The sequence below is a fragment of the Vespula vulgaris genome, chromosome 13 (genome assembly GCF_905475345.1).
Source record: "Vespula vulgaris chromosome 13, iyVesVulg1.1, whole genome shotgun sequence".
Classification (NCBI taxonomy): Eukaryota; Metazoa; Arthropoda; class Insecta; order Hymenoptera; family Vespidae; genus Vespula; species Vespula vulgaris.
Window position 1 is genome coordinate 2,218,557 of NC_066598.1, and position 17,379 is coordinate 2,235,935.

The 17,379-nt window shown below is 28.3% G+C and overlaps 5 protein-coding genes across 6 annotated transcripts; 3 read left to right on the forward strand and 2 right to left on the reverse strand.

Moving 5' to 3' along the window:
* Nucleotides 1-50: 50 nt before the first annotated feature.
* Nucleotides 51-5,751, forward strand: LOC127068504 (ras-related protein Rap-2a). The gene has a single exon (XM_051004779.1). The coding sequence runs from the start codon at nt 202-204 to the stop codon at nt 745-747; it is 546 nt and encodes a 181-aa protein (XP_050860736.1). The 5' UTR covers nt 51-201; the 3' UTR covers nt 748-5,751.
* A 130-nt stretch (nt 5,752-5,881) lies between these two features.
* Nucleotides 5,882-9,985, reverse strand: LOC127068493 (uncharacterized). The gene is made up of 2 exons (XM_051004742.1): nt 9,838-9,985; nt 5,882-9,740 (listed from the first exon to the last, which is right to left on the reverse strand). Exon 2 carries the CDS (start codon nt 9,707-9,709, stop codon nt 6,812-6,814), a length of 2,898 nt encoding a protein of 965 aa, XP_050860699.1. The 5' UTR covers nt 9,710-9,740; nt 9,838-9,985; the 3' UTR covers nt 5,882-6,811.
* On the forward strand, nt 9,853-11,076 carry LOC127068503 (acireductone dioxygenase). Its single transcript, XM_051004778.1, has 4 exons — nt 9,853-10,116; nt 10,296-10,415; nt 10,486-10,665; nt 10,751-11,076. Exons 1-4 carry the CDS (start codon nt 9,994-9,996, stop codon nt 10,877-10,879), a joined length of 552 nt encoding a protein of 183 aa, XP_050860735.1. The 5' UTR covers nt 9,853-9,993; the 3' UTR covers nt 10,880-11,076.
* Nucleotides 11,077-11,227: 151 nt separating this feature from the next.
* Nucleotides 11,228-14,586, reverse strand: LOC127068498 (ribonucleoside-diphosphate reductase subunit M2 B). Of its 2 annotated transcripts, none has more exons than XM_051004758.1 (7): nt 13,363-13,590; nt 13,156-13,224; nt 12,854-13,042; nt 12,529-12,764; nt 12,228-12,456; nt 11,930-12,148; nt 11,228-11,839 (listed from the first exon to the last, which is right to left on the reverse strand). In XM_051004758.1, the coding sequence occupies exons 1-7, from the start codon at nt 13,378-13,380 to the stop codon at nt 11,687-11,689; spliced, it is 1,113 nt and encodes a 370-aa protein (XP_050860715.1). In that variant the 5' UTR covers nt 13,381-13,590; the 3' UTR covers nt 11,228-11,686. The 2 variants fall into 2 exon arrangements, with proteins under 2 accessions (XP_050860715.1, XP_050860714.1); XM_051004757.1 differs by lacking the exon at nt 13,363-13,590 and adding an exon at nt 14,420-14,586 and having other exon boundaries at nt 11,229-11,839.
* An 853-nt stretch (nt 14,587-15,439) lies between these two features.
* On the forward strand, nt 15,440-17,224 carry LOC127068500 (protein HGH1 homolog). Its single transcript, XM_051004762.1, has 6 exons — nt 15,440-15,596; nt 15,693-15,927; nt 16,001-16,234; nt 16,312-16,596; nt 16,667-16,828; nt 16,905-17,224. Exons 1-6 carry the CDS (start codon nt 15,512-15,514, stop codon nt 17,008-17,010), a joined length of 1,107 nt encoding a protein of 368 aa, XP_050860719.1. The 5' UTR covers nt 15,440-15,511; the 3' UTR covers nt 17,011-17,224.
* The last annotated feature ends 155 nt before the right edge of the window (nt 17,225-17,379 follow it).

The following is a 17,379-nucleotide window of genomic DNA, read 5'->3' on the forward strand; positions in this document are numbered from 1 at the left end:
CGTCGAGGATCGAGGGAGGAGGAGGAGGGGGAGGCGGAGGAGGAGGAGGGGGTGGTGGTGGCGGCGGCGGCGGCGGAGGAGGCGGCGGAGAGGAGGAGGAAGAAACGAGGAGGAGCCACCGCCAACGATCACCACGACGACGACGACGACGAAGAGGACGACGACGACGACGACGACGACGACGAGGAGGACGACAACGAGATGCGCGAATTTAAAGTTGTCGTGCTCGGCTCGGGCGGGGTGGGCAAGAGCGCGCTCACCGTTCAATTCGTGTCCGGATGCTTTATGGAGAAATACGATCCAACGATCGAGGATTTCTATCGCAAGGAAATCGAAGTCGATAGCTCGCCTTGCGTACTCGAAATTCTCGACACCGCCGGTACCGAGCAATTTGCGAGTATGCGCGACCTTTATATAAAAAATGGTCAGGGTTTCGTCGTCGTTTACAGTCTGACGAATCATCAGACCTTTCAGGATATCAAAGCGATGAAGGAGCTTATAACTCGTGTCAAAGGCACCGAACGAGTACCCGTACTACTTGTTGCCAATAAGCTTGACCTAGAACATCAACGAGAAGTCGACACCGCCGAGGGAAATGCATTGGCACAACTTTGGGGTTGTCCTTTCGTCGAGGCGTCCGCTAAAAATCGTACGAACGTCAACGAGATGTTTGCTGAAATTGTGCGCGAAATGAACTTCAGTCCCGAAAAAGAGAAGAAAAGCTATTGCTGCTGCAGCGTCCTCTAATACTTAATCAAACGTTTCTTTCTACCGGCAATTCGTTTATTCGTATAATTATAGATAGCTACGTTAAACTGGCTAATTGGCACGAACTACCTAACGAATCTTTATCTTTATCTTTCTTTTTCTTTTTCCTTACTTCTTTCTTCTTTTTTCTTCTTTCTCTTGTTTCTTTCTTCCCTTTCAAATCTGCCAGGTTATGCGACCCATTCGACTATCCTTTCAAACTAATTTCTTTTGGATTGTACCAAGAATTTTGGAAAACAACTTTAAGAACTTGCAGCTGCCCATTGGATACTTTTTTCTAATCACAAAATTTCTTTTCCTCTCTCTCTCCTTTCTTTCTCTTTTCTTTTTTCCTCTTTCATAATTTCATTATTTTTTCTCTTAGAACTCAGCCAAGCCATGCGACGAATTCGCCAACCTTCGAGACTAATTTGTGATTGTACTGAGAATTTTTGAAAGCCAACGTTAAGGACTATATATGCTAGTTCAGTTCTTTTTCTATCGGAGGATCAAGGTCTGCCGTTTTTGGCGACCATCAAACGGATATTTTAATATACATGGATAGTATTATATGTAATATTATTGTAATATATAATGGTACATGTAAGGGAGCATAGAAAAGGGGGCGAATTTCTTTGGTAACGGACCAATATTCCAAAGTGACGAACATGGATAAAGCCAAGAGCAACATTTCAACTGGCCTGCGTTTGTTAAACCAAACTCGATGTTAATACTGTCTTTGAACATTGTTCGTCGTATGCTGGTCGATCTTAATTCATTTGGAATCGGAGAACGTAAGAGTAGCTTGCGTTTTTTCTTTTTTTTTCTTTTTTTTTTTTTCTTTTTTAAAGAAAGTCACTGTGATGGTTGACTGTCCTTACGACGACAGTCGTGCTTTTTCTCTTGTGAAGAAAATTTGGAGTGACCTTCGTAAGATACATTAAACGGATAAGAGGTTTTAACAATTTATAAGTTTTTATAAGCATCATCGAGGGAGAAGAGATCTGTAGAAGTCATTAACGATTTTGGTTTGTACGCAGGACCAAGATGTTGATCTTGGACAAGTTTTGTGCAATGATTTGCGTCAATAGTATGTTACCTATGCTTAAGTGTCGGAGGCCTCTTTAAAGGATATGTCGTGTAAAAGAAATTATATACGACTTATTTTAGTGGCTTTCGTATTAGTTGTACAGTACACTAGTTCTAAAGAAATATTTTATAGAAATGAAGCAAATAAGAAGAACATCGTAAATGGATATTGAAAAATTGCGTTTGAGGTTTCAGTGTTTTGCTAAATATCCATAATTATCAAATGCGATCTTTCTTCTATGATATTCTTCTACTTTTACTTTCTACTCGTACTTTATATAATTATGTTGAGATCTTTCTTGCATATCGCTTGCAATAAATGAAAAATCGTTGGTGGCTTGAGTAAAACGCGATGGCGACAAAACTGCGATATATTAATCTTTTTCGAATTAAATTTTGCCATTTCTGACTTTTATATCATTTTAATTCAAGAAAAAATGATCTTATCATTATATCATTTTATATTATTAAATTCGGAAAGAAAAAAAAGAAACAAAGAATTTAAATTCATGATTATGCAAAGATTGCAGAGACACATTGATCCCAACGATTATATCCAATATGTAGTACTTGTAACGATGTCCAAAGTGTCCGTTGCTTTATACAAACGCAGTATCTCCTGGCGCAATTCTACATCGTCAAATGAGTCAAAGGAAATATATAAAGAGAGAGAGAGAGAGAGAGAGAGAGAGAGAGAGAGAGATAGAGAGAGAGAGAGAGAGAGAGAGAGAGAGAGAGATATCGATGAGTGTAAAGAAGAAAAAGAGCAGTTCTCCCTATACGTAGCAGTAGATCGTGTGTAATTTTCTCGTGTGATCAAAATCATATAATACGATGTTAAATATCGCTTTAATACCATTACAGTCATTACATAGACTCGATCTATTATTATTAATTAATTAATTAGTTATTATATCATTGTTATTATTATTATTATTATTAATATTATTTAAAATACGTTCTATCATAAAGAAATAGCCATTAATAATTTTTGAAGAATCATCGATTATTATAGTCTTTCTTTCTAATCTTAACCAAATAATTTGAAGTTATCTTATTGTTAAAAAAAAAAATGTATTTATAATTTGTATAGTATCATACTTCTTCATGAGAATACATATTTCTGGGATTGACTGTGCCGTTAAAAAAAGAAAGAGGGAGAATAGAAGAAAAAAAGAAAATGACAAACAAGTATACGCGCGATATACATTTCTCCTTTCAATATATTGAATTTACCAAAAACTTCATAATGAAAAAGAAGAAAAACAGAAAATAATATAATAATAATAATAATAATAATAATAATAATAATAATAATAATAATAATAATAATAATAATAATAATTAAACGATGATCGAACTGATGTATAGTAATTTTTATGAATTGGTATAGTTAGAAACAGTCCGATGAGTGTTAGTAATAATGATAATGATAATGATAATAATGATAATGATGATAATAATAATAATAATAATAATACCATGGGAGAAAAGAAGGTATCATTAATAATGTTTATTGAAATACAGACAAAGCTGTTGTTGTGATGGTGTATGTACTTTTAATAGAAAAAATACACCATGGTTGAGAAATGGTGCTAACATGTCTCCGGCTAAACTATGCTAAAGAATACTAATCTGATTTTTGTAAAGGCCATATTAAAATTAAAAAAAGGAAGAAAAAAAATAGAAAAGATATACAGAGACCGACTTTTTGGCAACTTGTTAACGCAGCCATCCGTTTAATTAATTTTTTTTTTTCCAACATATTTTTTTCAACTCAAACAAAAAAAGAAACAAAAAAAATGAAAAAGAGAGAAAGACAAGAAAAGAGAGAGAGAGAGAGAGAGAGAGAGAGAGAGAGAGAGAGAGAGAGAGAGAGAGAGAGAGAGAGAGAGAGAGAGAGAGAGAGAGAGTGCTGAAGACACACAACTATTTTTTATCACTTAGAAATTTTTATAATCCTGTTGTGATCTTGTAGATATACAGATATTGCTTATTTTTTAATTGAGAAAAAAAATAAATTGACATGATTGTCATTGAGAATTTATTTTGATGGTTGAAAAGAAATCTCATTGAAGCATAATTGATATAGTTATTTCTTTATATATATATTTTTTATTTTATTATTTTTATTATCCATTATTTTTTTTCTTAATCTCAAATTCTACAGATCACACACATATAAGAAGGCGAGCATATCGTCTGACATATAGCTTCTCAAGTATGTATATACATACGTTCTTCATCACATCATATATACGAAATTTTTCTATTCATATATATATTTGTACGAGGTCTTTTCTATTCCTAAAATCTTCTCATATTGTAACAATATGCTCGTCTAGCTCAAAATTGCATAATATTTTTCTAATAATAAAGAGAAAAAGAGTGTTCCGATAAGAAACAACATTATGATTAACTTTTATTGATATTACAAAAAATAAAAGACACCATAAAAATGAAAAATAAAATAAATAAAGGAAAAAAAGAAATAAAAAAGAAAACAAAAATTCTTTAAAATTGTTGTTTTTGAAAACTGATTTTGGATGTCGATGCGAATGAAAATGAAATGAGTGTAGTTTTTTAAAAATCAGATTCAGCATATCATATATATATATTTAAGGACCAGAATTTGTTCCTTTGAATATTATTATTATTATTATTATTATTATTATTATTATTATTACTATTATTGTTATTACTACTATTATTATTGTTATTATTATTATATTATTATTATTATTATTACTATTATTATTATTATTATTACTATTACTACTATTATTATTTATTTCTTTTTTCTTTTTTTACGACTGAAAAAAACGAATTTGTTTTAACCTCTCTATGTAAACGAAAAATTAAATCATATTGGAAAACACGGACAGACAAACAGAAACATAAAAAACATACATTTTGTGAGTAATGTGCATATAATTAATATTTAAATATATATATATATATATATTATACATATATATATATATATATGTATACAGACACAAACATACACACATTTCTTACGCAAACTGGGTCACATCAATTGGATAGAAAAAGATTAATAAAAAAAGAATTAATAAAATAAAAAAAAAAAAGAAAAAGATTAATAACGAAAGGAAAGAAGAAAAAAAAAGAAAATGGAGAAGAGAGAGAAACACGACAAATTTAGAATATATGTCGGCCTTTCAGTACTACCTGTGCGTATGATATTGAGTATGTACGAAATGCGTTATATATTTTTTACAATGTGAAGGAAGAAGAGGAGGAAAAGGAGAAGAAAAAGAAGAAAAAAGAAGAAGAAAAACAAGAAAAAAGAAGAAGAAAAATGGAGGAAAATCTGTAAATATATCAAAATAGCGTTAGAATTATATATGTATATATATATATACACACACATATATATATTAATTAATTAATTAAATATAAGAAAAATATATATATGTATATGTATATATATATATGTATGTGTATGTATATATATATATATATATACATATATAATTGAGAAGGGTACCGATTATCTCTTTGACATTTGAAAAGATGATGATGACAGGTGGATATTATAGCATACCAGTAAAAAAATGTGCATCTCATATTTATAGAGAAAGGGGAGTCGGGGGTAGGAGCTAAAGCTGAAATTTTTCTTCTTCGACGGTGACGAAGATTGATAACGTCACACATGTCGAAGGAAACGTTTTATCTTTGATACCAGAAGAAAAGAAAAAGAAAAAAAAAAGAAAAAAGATCATATGGGTGGTCCAGAAAAAAGATGGCGATATATGATAGATATAATAATGCGAACATATTAAAAAAGAAAAGAAAAAAAAAGATTCTCTATAGAAAGAAAAAGATAATAAGAGAAAACATAGCTTGACTTGCTGGTAAAAAAAAAAAAAAAAAAAAAAAAGAAAAAACAAATGGAAGATATATTTAAAAAAAGAAAAAAAAAGAGGAGATAGCAAAAGTGTGTAAAAACAACTTCTTCTTATAAGGTTATGTTTTTATATAGTTGAGTATACTTATGTCATTCTATTTTTTTCACAGTATCGTTTTCCTTTCTTTCTACCCCACTTTCCGTCCCCTACTTCTCAATTTTTTCCATCTTTTCAATTTTTTTTAAATACATATACACATTTTTTTTTAATACATATACATATATTTTTTTTTAACACACATACATATATTTTTTTTAATACATATAGCAATTTCTTTGTGATTTTTATTTTTTCTTTTTTTATAAATAATCATCCTGAATTTTTTCTTGAAGTAATTATTTTTTACTCGAAGCAACGTTGAGATCATACATACACACATACATTAATTTACCAGCATAACTATCTAGTCATTATAGAATTGTGCAAGCAATATGTTCGTCATTAAATATCACGACATGGAATGATTATAATACGTGTATGTACGTATATATATTATGACACGTTTATAAAGATTGGATTGAAATACGAATAACACATACATAATTCCACGAAAAAATAAGAGAGTGAATATATATAGATACACACCACACATATACGTATATGAAATCGCCTTCGAGAAGTGCTACCCATTTGATCAATTTTTTATATCTCTGTGTGATTAGTGCACATTTTTTTCCTTTGTACGCAATTTTTTCACATGTTTTTATTACTAACCATTGTAATGGCATTTGGCAATATCGCACAAATATAATATGGAATGAAAACAAATTATATTGCAATTTTAATCTTGATTTTTTTTAACAAAACCACCAATGTGTCGAATTTAAAAAAAAAAATGAAAACTAACCTTATACATTTCACGCTCAGACACACACACATACAATATATATAAATAACGATAATAATAATCGCGAAGTGATTATTTATATCCTCGAATAATCTTCATGTAAATATTTTTTATTCTGCACAAAAGAACGTATATCATTATATATATATAATATATATTCAGACAATAGAAAGAGATAAAAGCGAACGAGATGAGATTACATGGAAGCTAAGAAATTATTTATTATGTCGATACACTCGTAAGCTTTTGACGCTGGTACTTTAATACACGCCGAAATAAATAAATAAACCAGACGATATCTTGACATTTTCGTGGAATGTACAGTTTGAAAATTCGCTTGGTCATGTGACTCATTGAATTCCGTGCACTGATTGGTAAAACGTTCGAGCGAATCCAATAATTCTTTCATTTGAATTTTATTTTCGTTGATGTTATTGGTAATTTTTATATTTGTGAAAAGATTCGTAAATAATAATGAATAGGATGGAGAACAACAACGTTTTATAGTTTCATCGAGCAAATGAAAATTTTCAATAATGTATTCATAAAACTTCGGGATATTAGTATAGTAACATTGTTTAGAATTAAAAAAACTTTTTAGGAATTTAATAGAATTGTTCAATAGAAAGGTAAAGGAATGTTTGGGTAATAGCGAAGGATATTCCAAGCTGAAACAACAGGCTTCCATAGTGAGACATAAAAGATTGTTGTAGGAATCGCTTGCAGTCTTTTTGAAAGTTTCCCATGTATTTCCTTCCGTGTACTTCTTAGCTAATGTCAAATATTCAATACTAGTCGAATGTAGAATCATATGATATAAGAAATCTTCTTGAAGGAGATAGAAGTTCGAAAAGAATTTTTTTAATTTTTTTGATATCGTTGGATCGTCTTTGATCATATTTAAAATAAAGAAACAACGTCTTTCATAATCGTGGATGTTATCTGATAGATCAAAGTTATTATATGACGGTGGCCAAAGCGATGCAAAATGTATCTTTTCTATCGGTTCTAAGATACATTCTAAATCCTCTATAATAGGTTTGATTACTGATCCATTGAGATCATCCGTATAATATATCAAAATGTGATAAGTTATAGAATTTATTTCTTTGATCACGTCATTAATCAAATAATTTGATACGTCCGTTCGTTTCCTCGTTGATGACATCATTTGTGCAAGAGGGACAAGTAAGTTTTGTGCGTTTATTTCTGTTATTGATCCATCAAGAAAATGATGCCATAGCCACTGATCGTGCATATCGTCTAATATTTTCGTAGTACAAGTAAGAATACAATGTGTGTTACGTAATGAACTTACGTTTTCTTTTAAGTAACACACCAGAATATTGTTTATTACGTCTTCTATCGTCAATATCTTATTATCGACTATGAGAAATAATAGATCTTTGAATTTTTTTATATTCCATTCTACATTCTCCGAACATATTGTTTTTAATGTACTGATCAAAAAAGTTTCATTGGAGTCCTCTCGTATGCTCATTATTGGCGATAAAAGTAAGAAATCCTGAGCTGATATCATAATGTTTTCATATTCGGGATAACCAATGGTTATTCTTAAAATAATTCCTAGGACTCTTTTTGGGCTTTTTAAAAGAAACATTAGAATAATTTTCAATGTTTTTAATGACTTCATATTCGTATGTTTTGTGATAAAATCTTTAAAGGTTTCTTCTGTGTATAAAGATTCTAAACAATTTCTACCATCGTGTTTAGTTATATATTCTACTATAATTGAGTAAATGGATTGCAAATTTTGCTCAATCAGTATTTCTGTAACAAATGTGTAAACACGTTGTTGAGAGTCTTCGTTATCTGCCTGCATAAGCACAAATGTGAGGTACTCCAGTAAATTTAAACAATCATGTTTGTCCAACAATGATTTTTTCCACATTTCTTTGATCTCTATGCTATTCAGTATAGTTTCATCCCATTCTTTGTAACGACTGATCAATTCCTTAATGCATTCTTGTTTACCTTGTATCGTGCCATAACGTAATTCTTCCAAAGTTAAAACAGAATTAATCTCTTCAGAAATCGGTTTAGAGGATAATTGTTGCAAGCATTCTATCAAATGTTCGTTTTCTGCTAACTCCTTATTGGCTTTAAAAAATTCAACCAAATAGTAACATTCGTTTCCAACGGCTTTTTGCAATGTTATTGTTGGATTTTCTGTATCATCTAATTCTGCCCATCCTAGATATATGTTGCAGTCTATCTCTTTGATTTTCTTTAAAAGTAAATTTATTAAATCTTGATGTATTGTATCTATAGTCTGTGTCATAATTAAATCATCACATCTCTCTATAGATTCTCTTCCAAATGTGATTTTATATATTTTCTCAGTATCCTCGGATACTTTAAAATTATGTCTGATGTTTTCCAGGCAATCCTTGACTATTTTTATAATTCTTCTTAGTAATAAGCCATATCTTTGATATTTCTTTAGAACTGGAATTTTCTTCATACGAATAATCTTCTCATTGTCCAGTAATAATAGTAATTCTTGAAAATATGCAGTCATACTATTAATATTCTGTATGATATTTGATGATTGACTACCATTGTTTGCAATCAAGATGAATTTCTTATAAATATTTGTTATTAATTGAAATATGATATTTACTGCACGATCGAATTCAAGTTCTTCAACAGTTCTTTTGGTGATATCAATTATTTCAATACACAAATCTAATGGTAAATGAAGAATAGATTCAAGCAAAATATCTTCATATTCCAATTTCCAGATAATTTGTATAAACAAATATGATGACAAAGTTGGACACATGTCAACTAAATGTCCATGTGCCATATCTTCTGCTAGACGTTTTTGTACTGTGAAATTTGTGTTTAACATTAAGTACTTAAATGCAGTTACACATTTTGGATTTAGCATTAATTCGGTGCCTTCAAATACAAGATCAGATGCAAGAATAATTTCTGATATTGATTTGCACAAATTATTAATTTTAGTCGTATTCTCTATGGTCGTACGAGCTGTAAGAAATGTTAATTCCCCATCCTCTTGATTTTCTTTCATAAGGTACATTTGAATTTTTCTTTGTAGATCATCCATATTACTTGGATTGTTAAGAGAATAATGTAAACTAATATATGAAAAAATATAAAATTAAGTTAAATGTATAACTACATCGTTAGTATATACATGTCTCTTTAAATTCATAAAACCTTGATTATACTTACGTCACGTTGTCTACCGGCAAAGTAGATTATATTGATAATGGCAATCGTTAGGTTATGTAATAGCAACTAATAGCGAACTATCACATTTAATTTATATCGTCATTTACGCGTAGAACGTTCGACTCGACGAAACGGTTTTACTTTTACCCTATAAGTATGGTTCGCGCATGGTACATGGACGACAGTGATATTGATCAAAGATTGGAACACCGAAAGGAATCATCGGAACTTTTGTCAATGGCGGATTTGTATGCAATTAGTGGTGTCGAATATTTTAAGGTTAAGTAATATATAACATATCTTATAGATAAATGCTACGCAATATTGATCCTTGCTTTTATTTTATCGTATTTAATATTATATATTATAAATAATCAAGTAATAATTATTGTTTTTGGTTTGTTATATATATATGTACGTATATATATGAATATATATATATATATAACTATTCGTAGATAAATCACGAGCATTACTTAAGTGATCCAACACTAACAGAATTGAAAAAAAAGCGTGGATATACTTATGAAGATGAAATAACATGCTCCAAAGAATGTTTAGCTAATTACGAAGAAAAGGTAAAATCAAATAAACATAAATCTTTTATTCTTTTATGTAAGATCTTTTTGCTAATTATTAAAATATCAGTTAAAGAATTTTTTTACTGAACATCTTCATAACGAAGAAGAAATACGTTTGGTTCTGGATGGATCTGGTTATTTTGATGTGAGAGATAAAGATGATCAATGGATTCGTATTGAAGTCAAGCCAGGAGATATGATTATTATTCCCAGTGGTATATATCATAGATTTACTTTAGATACTAAAGTAAGTTAATTCTCCTTTAAGAAGAAATAGAATTATAATGTAATCATCATTTTATCTGAAATATATCAATTTGTTTTTTGTTTAGGATTATATACAAGCTAAAAGATATTTTATAGGAAAACCTGTATGGACACCTTATAATAGACCAGCTGATAATATGAGTTGTCGTCGAGAGTATCTTGAACAATTAAAAAACGGTTTCAAACCCAAATAAAAAATTCATAACATTATAATATGCAAGTTAATCATGCATTCCAAAAAAACAGATTTGTTAATAATTTTTAATTTCTTCATATTTTAATTAAGTTTGTAATATTTTAATTTGTGAAAAATATTCATATATAAATACAATTTTGTATCAATGGGTCTTCCAATAATATACATATAATAAATTTTTATAATATATATATATATGAATGTATAGACGCATCTTTAACCTTTAATATTAAAATTAATAATTATTACTTTATTATATAATTCATTTTATTTTTTATTTTATTGTAGATTATATACATACATACAAGATATATACACAAGATACTGGTAACATTTCTTCAGAAAATTTCAATCATTCGGAAGATAAATATTTTAAGTTTCAAATATAAATAGATTAATTTTTACAATTTCGTGGTATATTATTTTTTCACAAGGAAAAATAATATTTTATCATTAAATTTGTACTCAAGATGAACTTGTCAGTGATACAATGAACTGATACAAAACGTGAAGAAATTTTGTTCTAATGTTTAATATTTCATATTTATCCAAAAAATATTTGTATGTTAATTTTCATGTTGATAAATATATTTTTGTCAAAGAATAAAATGATAAAGTAGACAATAACAAAAGAAATTCTAAATAAGTCATCATTGATATTTCACAGATTTTTTGATATTCTTTACTTGGTAAAAAATATGTAGAAAAATTAATTATAATATTGTTTTATAGTCTCTAGGATCAAAGATCACGTTTTCTATCTTAATAAGATTCATCTTGTTTTAAGTACGACAATGTTACTATATCAAAAGTCAGCATTAACTGTAAAATGTGATTCAACCTTTTCTTGCATAACTCCAAACTTTTGATATTCTCCAACCTTCTTTTCAAAGAAGTTCGTTTTACCTTCTAACGAAATTTGTTCCATAAAATCAAATGGATTCTTAGACATATAAACCTAAAAAAATTTAATTAATTTTTTTTTTCTGTATAATTTGAACAGAAAGATAAAAAAAGTGAAGAAATATTTTTTTTGATTATTGTATACCTTTTGGCAACCAAGTTCAACAAGTAATCTGTCTGCAACAAATTCTATATATTCACACATAAGTGTACAATTCATGCCAATCATTTCAACTGGTAGTGCCTTTGTTAAAAATTCCTGTTCAATTTCTACTGCATCCTTTATAATGGAAGTTACTCGTTCACAGGAAGGTTTTTGTACAATATGTTTGAACATTAAGCATGCAAAGTCACAATGTAATCCCTGTGCAACAATATAATGTTAGGAAATATATCTTCGCATTTACATTATTTAGTAAATTAGAATATTTTTTAATACCAACCTCATCTCTAGATATTAATTCATTACTAAAGGTTAGACCTGGCATTAAGCCTCTCTTTTTTAACCAGAAAATGGCTGCAAAACTTCCACTGAAAAATATTCCCTCAACTGCAGCAAATGCAACTACACGTTCTGGAAATGTTGCACTCTCATGATTGATCCAATTCAATGCCCAGTTTGCTTTTTTGGCAACACATGGAAGAGTTTCAATAGCATTAAATAAGAAATCTCTGTAAAAAGTTAAACTTTAGTCCACATATGGAATAGAAATATATTATTGCTAACATTTGATCTATTTTTACCTTTCTTTAGGATCCATGATATATGTATCAATTAATAATGAATACATTTCTGAATGAACATTCTCCATAGCTACTTGAAATCCATAGAAACAACGTGCCTCTGTAACTTGAACTTCTTGACTAAAACGTTCTACGAGATTTTCATTTACAATTCCATCAGAAGCAGCAAAGAAAGCTAAGACATGAGTTATGAAATGCCTTTCATTGCTATTTAGAGTTTTCCAGTCAGCAATGTCCTATAGAATGATGATTTAAATATGTTTGAGTTATTGATTTCACAAAAAAGAAAAATATAAATAAAATAAAGAATTAAAAATATAAATACCCTAGTAAGATCAACTTCTTCAACAGTCCAGAATGACGCTTCTGCTTTTTTATACATTTGCCAAATATCAGCCCATTGTATGGGAAATATAACAAATCTACGTGGATTTTCTTTCAACAATGGTTCTAATTCTGGATTAAATTCAGTATCTTTCAGCTGAATTTTTTGTATGGCCTTCGTTTGATTAATCTAAAAGAAATTAATTGTATGTATGTAATTTAAATATATACAAAAAACAAAAAAAACTATTTATATATATGTAGATTTCTACAAAAATAGGTTAATAAAAATAATTTCCTTACTCCAACTCCATTTTTTAGATTATTTTCCTGGAAAACTGGTGGACTAACACATAACTTCTTGGGTGATGTCTGAAATTATATTGATAACATGTTAAATCTCTAGGAAGTTTAATAATATTATGAATATTTTCATTTATAATAAATCAATATACAAATGATCATATATAACTTAATAAGAAAATATTAATTTTATATTTTTATCATTACCTTTATTAATGACATCATGAAAAATTATAATATTTGGTTAAAAACAATCTTATTGCACAATAATGTGCAAAATATAATAGATGACATGACTAATGTAGTTTAAGAATAATTACAAAGTAATAGATTATTACATATTTTACATTTAAACATTGTGCTATTAGAAATCCTTCAAAATCTTTAATGTACTGATAAAAATGTTTAAATATAACAAATTAAATATATTGCTTATATATGTGTGTGTGTGTGCGTATATATATAATATATATATAAATTCTGTATATTTTTCATAAGAACACAGTATCTAACTTAGTAAAACATAACCTATAATATAATACATACGACGATATACAACTGATTAAATGAATTAACTTTGATGTTGTAAATTTATAACTTATATTTTATAATTCATTTTGAATTCTTGATTTTAATTCTTGATTTTAATATGATAAGAAAATTGTCTATATAATAATGTGGAGGTTAGTAAAATTTTAATAATGTACTTAGTAACCAGAAAACTTCATCATTCATAGTTATTTAATCACAATACTTTTAAACAATATATATTAATACTAGAATTTATATATTATATATGTACAGTAGATTAATTATAAAAAGTTATATATTATATGATGTGTGAACATATACGCATTAATTATATATGTTCAATAAATATCTGAAGGTAATATTGCAATATAATATCTAATATTTTCTTTTTATACTATTTTTACATATTAATTTTATTATGCATATATAATTATATATAAGTAAATAGACAGAAAAACGATAAATTTATAATAGAAAAATGTTGGAAAATAAAATTTTCAGAATAAATCGAAAAACGAATTGAATTGAATTTTGTGAGGACAACAATTTTTATTGGTTTCTTTAATAACAATATTGGTTCACAAATGTTAATGGCGATGATTAAATGAATGAATCGAATAATTGGAATAAAATTCAATGTTACAATGTGAAATGTCTCGTTAAAATGATCTAAATATGATTTTTTTTATAAATATATATATTGATAATATTTTTATATTGTTTACAAACTTACTTTTTCTTTTAAAGTAATGTCTTCTACGCGTTTACGAATATTTTCCTTGGTTGATAATTGAAGTGGCATTTTTTACGTTGTTTTAATTTAGAGGAAAGTTTCTTCAAAGATTTTCGTAGAAGACTGAATAATCCAACCGGATACCTTCGTATATAATCTTAGCTTCAGTAATATTAAAAAATGATGCTACCTAAAATTGTGATTGGTTGAAACGTTATTACTTTACCGCTCAGAGTACAGTTACCAATCAGGATATCACAATTTCCCGCTAAATCATAGTTGTATATTTAATAAGCGTATTATTGTTGATTTTTTAATGTTATCATATAACAAATATTAAAAAAAATTTTTTATAATATTTAATTCGTACAAATTTCGAAAAATCGTCTGTAAATTCTTTGGAAAATAATGATCATTTTCCCGCACAATTTTTGAGTTTGCGCAGACGTTAGTAATGAAGTTAGATACAATTTCTCATTTGTGAAACATTATTATCTACTGAATTTTTATCGCTGTAAATGTTACTTTTTATGGACTATTTTAATATTTCATTGGACAAAGGTATCAGTTTTAACCTATTTCAAGTATTAAAACAATTAAATATTATACTGTTATATGTAATTTTTTATCATTTTCTAACAAGTATTGGAAGCTCAGTAAGTATGATTTTTGTTTCTAAGTTTTCAAATGCGGGGTCGATTACAGACGATGAGAAATATTTTGTTTGATTTCTTGAAAATGAACATTTTTTTGAATATAAAATGAAAATATTGTGTAATGTAACGACGTATGATTTTATTTCAAAAATACGACTCAATTGCGCAAGTAGTTTAAGGTTATTCATCATACTCCATTCCTAAAATATGTGACTAATGACAGGTATAGAAAATATAAATTATAAATGGAATATTTGAATTTAGTGGAATAAATTACGATTTTAATCGATTCAAATATCGAGGTTTAATTTATTCCAGTTTAGTTCTAATTAATTCACTATTCCGCCTATAGATGGCGCTTCTATCGAAAAACTCTAGCATATCGTACAGTTAGTAATAATAATTTTGAGTGCGTTTGTCGAGTAAAGTTGTAAGTATGGAAGTGTTAAAAGAAATAGCTAATTTTCTAACCGAAAGTACGCGATTAGATCTAAAAGCTGTTGCATTGCAAAATGTACTAAGTATGTATTATCGCTTTCTTCAAAAATTAATTTTATTAGAATCGTAGAACACATAGGTTATGTTTATCGTACATTGATTTATAATTTGAAATATAGATATCACAGGCAGTAAGGAGGGTCGTGAGCTCTTATTTGGTTCTTTAGATATATTAAAACAACTTGTCATACTTATGCAAGATGATTCAATGGCAATAGCAAAAGATGCAGCGTTGTCAGCTATAAACATAAGTGCGGATGAAGCTGGAGCTAATGCCTTCTTAACGATCTCTGAATCTATGCGACAAGAAAAGGAACAAAAATATAGTTTTAATTTAGTACAAGTTTGTATTAGGTATAGATATTAGTAAATAGTTTATTAATGTACCTTTTATTGTATAATATTTAAAATTATTATTTTTATCCAGTCGTATAATGGATAAAAATAGTATATTAGCAGACCCATGTTGTATGATACTTTCCAATATGACAAGACCTAGATATTTAGTAGACAGAGTAATAACACTTATTGAAGAAAGTTGTTGTACATGGGACTCTATTATAACAGCATTTACTGCAAAGAAATATAATGTTACAGGAGCTAATTTGCATTATTTAGGGCCTGTATTTAGTAATCTTACTCAATCTCCTTCTGTAAGGAGGTATGTTAAATGTAATCAGATATATATATATTTTTTCATTTTTCATAATTCTACAGTATTTTTATATTATTATCTAGATATATAATGGATAGGACTCGCAATGTTATCCAGCGTCTCCTTCCTTTCACAGAGTATACAGATAGCATAGTAAGGAGAGGTGGTATTATTGGAACTTTAAAAAATTGTTGCTTTGATGTAGAGCATCATGAGTGGTTGTTAAGCGAGGATGTAGATATTTTGTCGTATTTATTATTACCTCTTGCTGGACCAGAAGAATTTGATGATATAGAAAATGAGAAGTTACCACTTGATCTGCAATACTTACCAGAAACAAAGGAACGAGAATCAGATCCAGATATTAGGTATAATTATATCTCTGATAACCTGAAATATACATGTGAACATACTTCGAAATTTTTTGAATTATTTTAGGATAATGTTATTAGAAGCTTTAGAGCAATTGTGCGCTACAAAAAAAGGTAGAGAAATTTTAAGAGACAAAAATACTTACATTATCTTAAGAGAACTGCACAAATCAGAGAAATGCAAGGAAGTCCTCCTTGCCTGTGAAAATGTTGTTGACATTTTAATTAGGTATCTTTTGTATTATTTGTATAATTTTTCTTCTTCCGTTTTAGACATTATAATTATGACATTTTTTTTTTACCAGAACTGAAGAAGAAATAGGTTTGGATAATATAAAAGAGGTAGATGTTCCAACGGAATACAAGGACAAATTTCAAAAAATGGATGAAGAATTTATCAAAGATACTTAAGAAATACTAATATTACAAGATGTCTGACATCTTGTTAAATATTTTTTTATAAATATAGCACAAGTCATATGTATATTGTGTGTTTGTATATATATATATGCGATATATATGTATGTATGTATATATATGTACACGCACGCACACACATACATATATAACTTCTGCTTGACAATGAAATAATGCGGTAATATATTTAAAAAATGTATTTACGAAAGATATGTATACACGATCCATGATATTGCACTGTTCCCTTAATTTACTAACTTAAGCCATTCAGGTTCAAAGTAGCAAAAGCATTAATAATATCGATCTCGTCCTTTCGAAGATATTATTATTTAATATCTGGAAAGAATCAAGGACTTATAGAAC

Excerpts from the sequence above, each read along its gene's own strand:
- LOC127068504 (XM_051004779.1), top strand. The coding sequence starts at position 202 with ATGCGCGAATTTAAAGTTGTCGTGCTCGGCTCGGGCGGGGTGGGCAAG.
- LOC127068493 (XM_051004742.1), bottom strand. The coding sequence starts at position 9,709 with ATGGATGATCTACAAAGAAAAATTCAAATGTACCTTATGAAAGAAAAT.
- LOC127068503 (XM_051004778.1), top strand. The coding sequence starts at position 9,994 with ATGGTTCGCGCATGGTACATGGACGACAGTGATATTGATCAAAGATTG. Across the intron at positions 10,117-10,295 it reads GTGGTGTCGAATATTTTAAG|ATAAATCACGAGCATTACTT; the intron begins GTTAAGTAATAT and ends AACTATTCGTAG. Across the intron at positions 10,416-10,485 it reads TAGCTAATTACGAAGAAAAG|TTAAAGAATTTTTTTACTGA; the intron begins GTAAAATCAAAT and ends TTAAAATATCAG.
- LOC127068498 (XM_051004757.1), bottom strand. The coding sequence starts at position 14,488 with ATGCCACTTCAATTATCAACCAAGGAAAATATTCGTAAACGCGTAGAA. Across the intron at positions 13,043-13,155 it reads ATCTAAAAAATGGAGTTGGA|ATTAATCAAACGAAGGCCAT; the intron begins GTAAGGAAATTA and ends AATTTCTTTTAG. Across the intron at positions 12,149-12,227 it reads AATTAATATCTAGAGATGAG|GGATTACATTGTGACTTTGC; the intron begins GTTGGTATTAAA and ends ATTGTTGCACAG.
- LOC127068500 (XM_051004762.1), top strand. The coding sequence starts at position 15,512 with ATGGAAGTGTTAAAAGAAATAGCTAATTTTCTAACCGAAAGTACGCGA. Across the intron at positions 15,928-16,000 it reads TTAGTACAAGTTTGTATTAG|TCGTATAATGGATAAAAATA; the intron begins GTATAGATATTA and ends ATTTTTATCCAG. Across the intron at positions 16,235-16,311 it reads CAATCTCCTTCTGTAAGGAG|ATATATAATGGATAGGACTC; the intron begins GTATGTTAAATG and ends ATTATTATCTAG.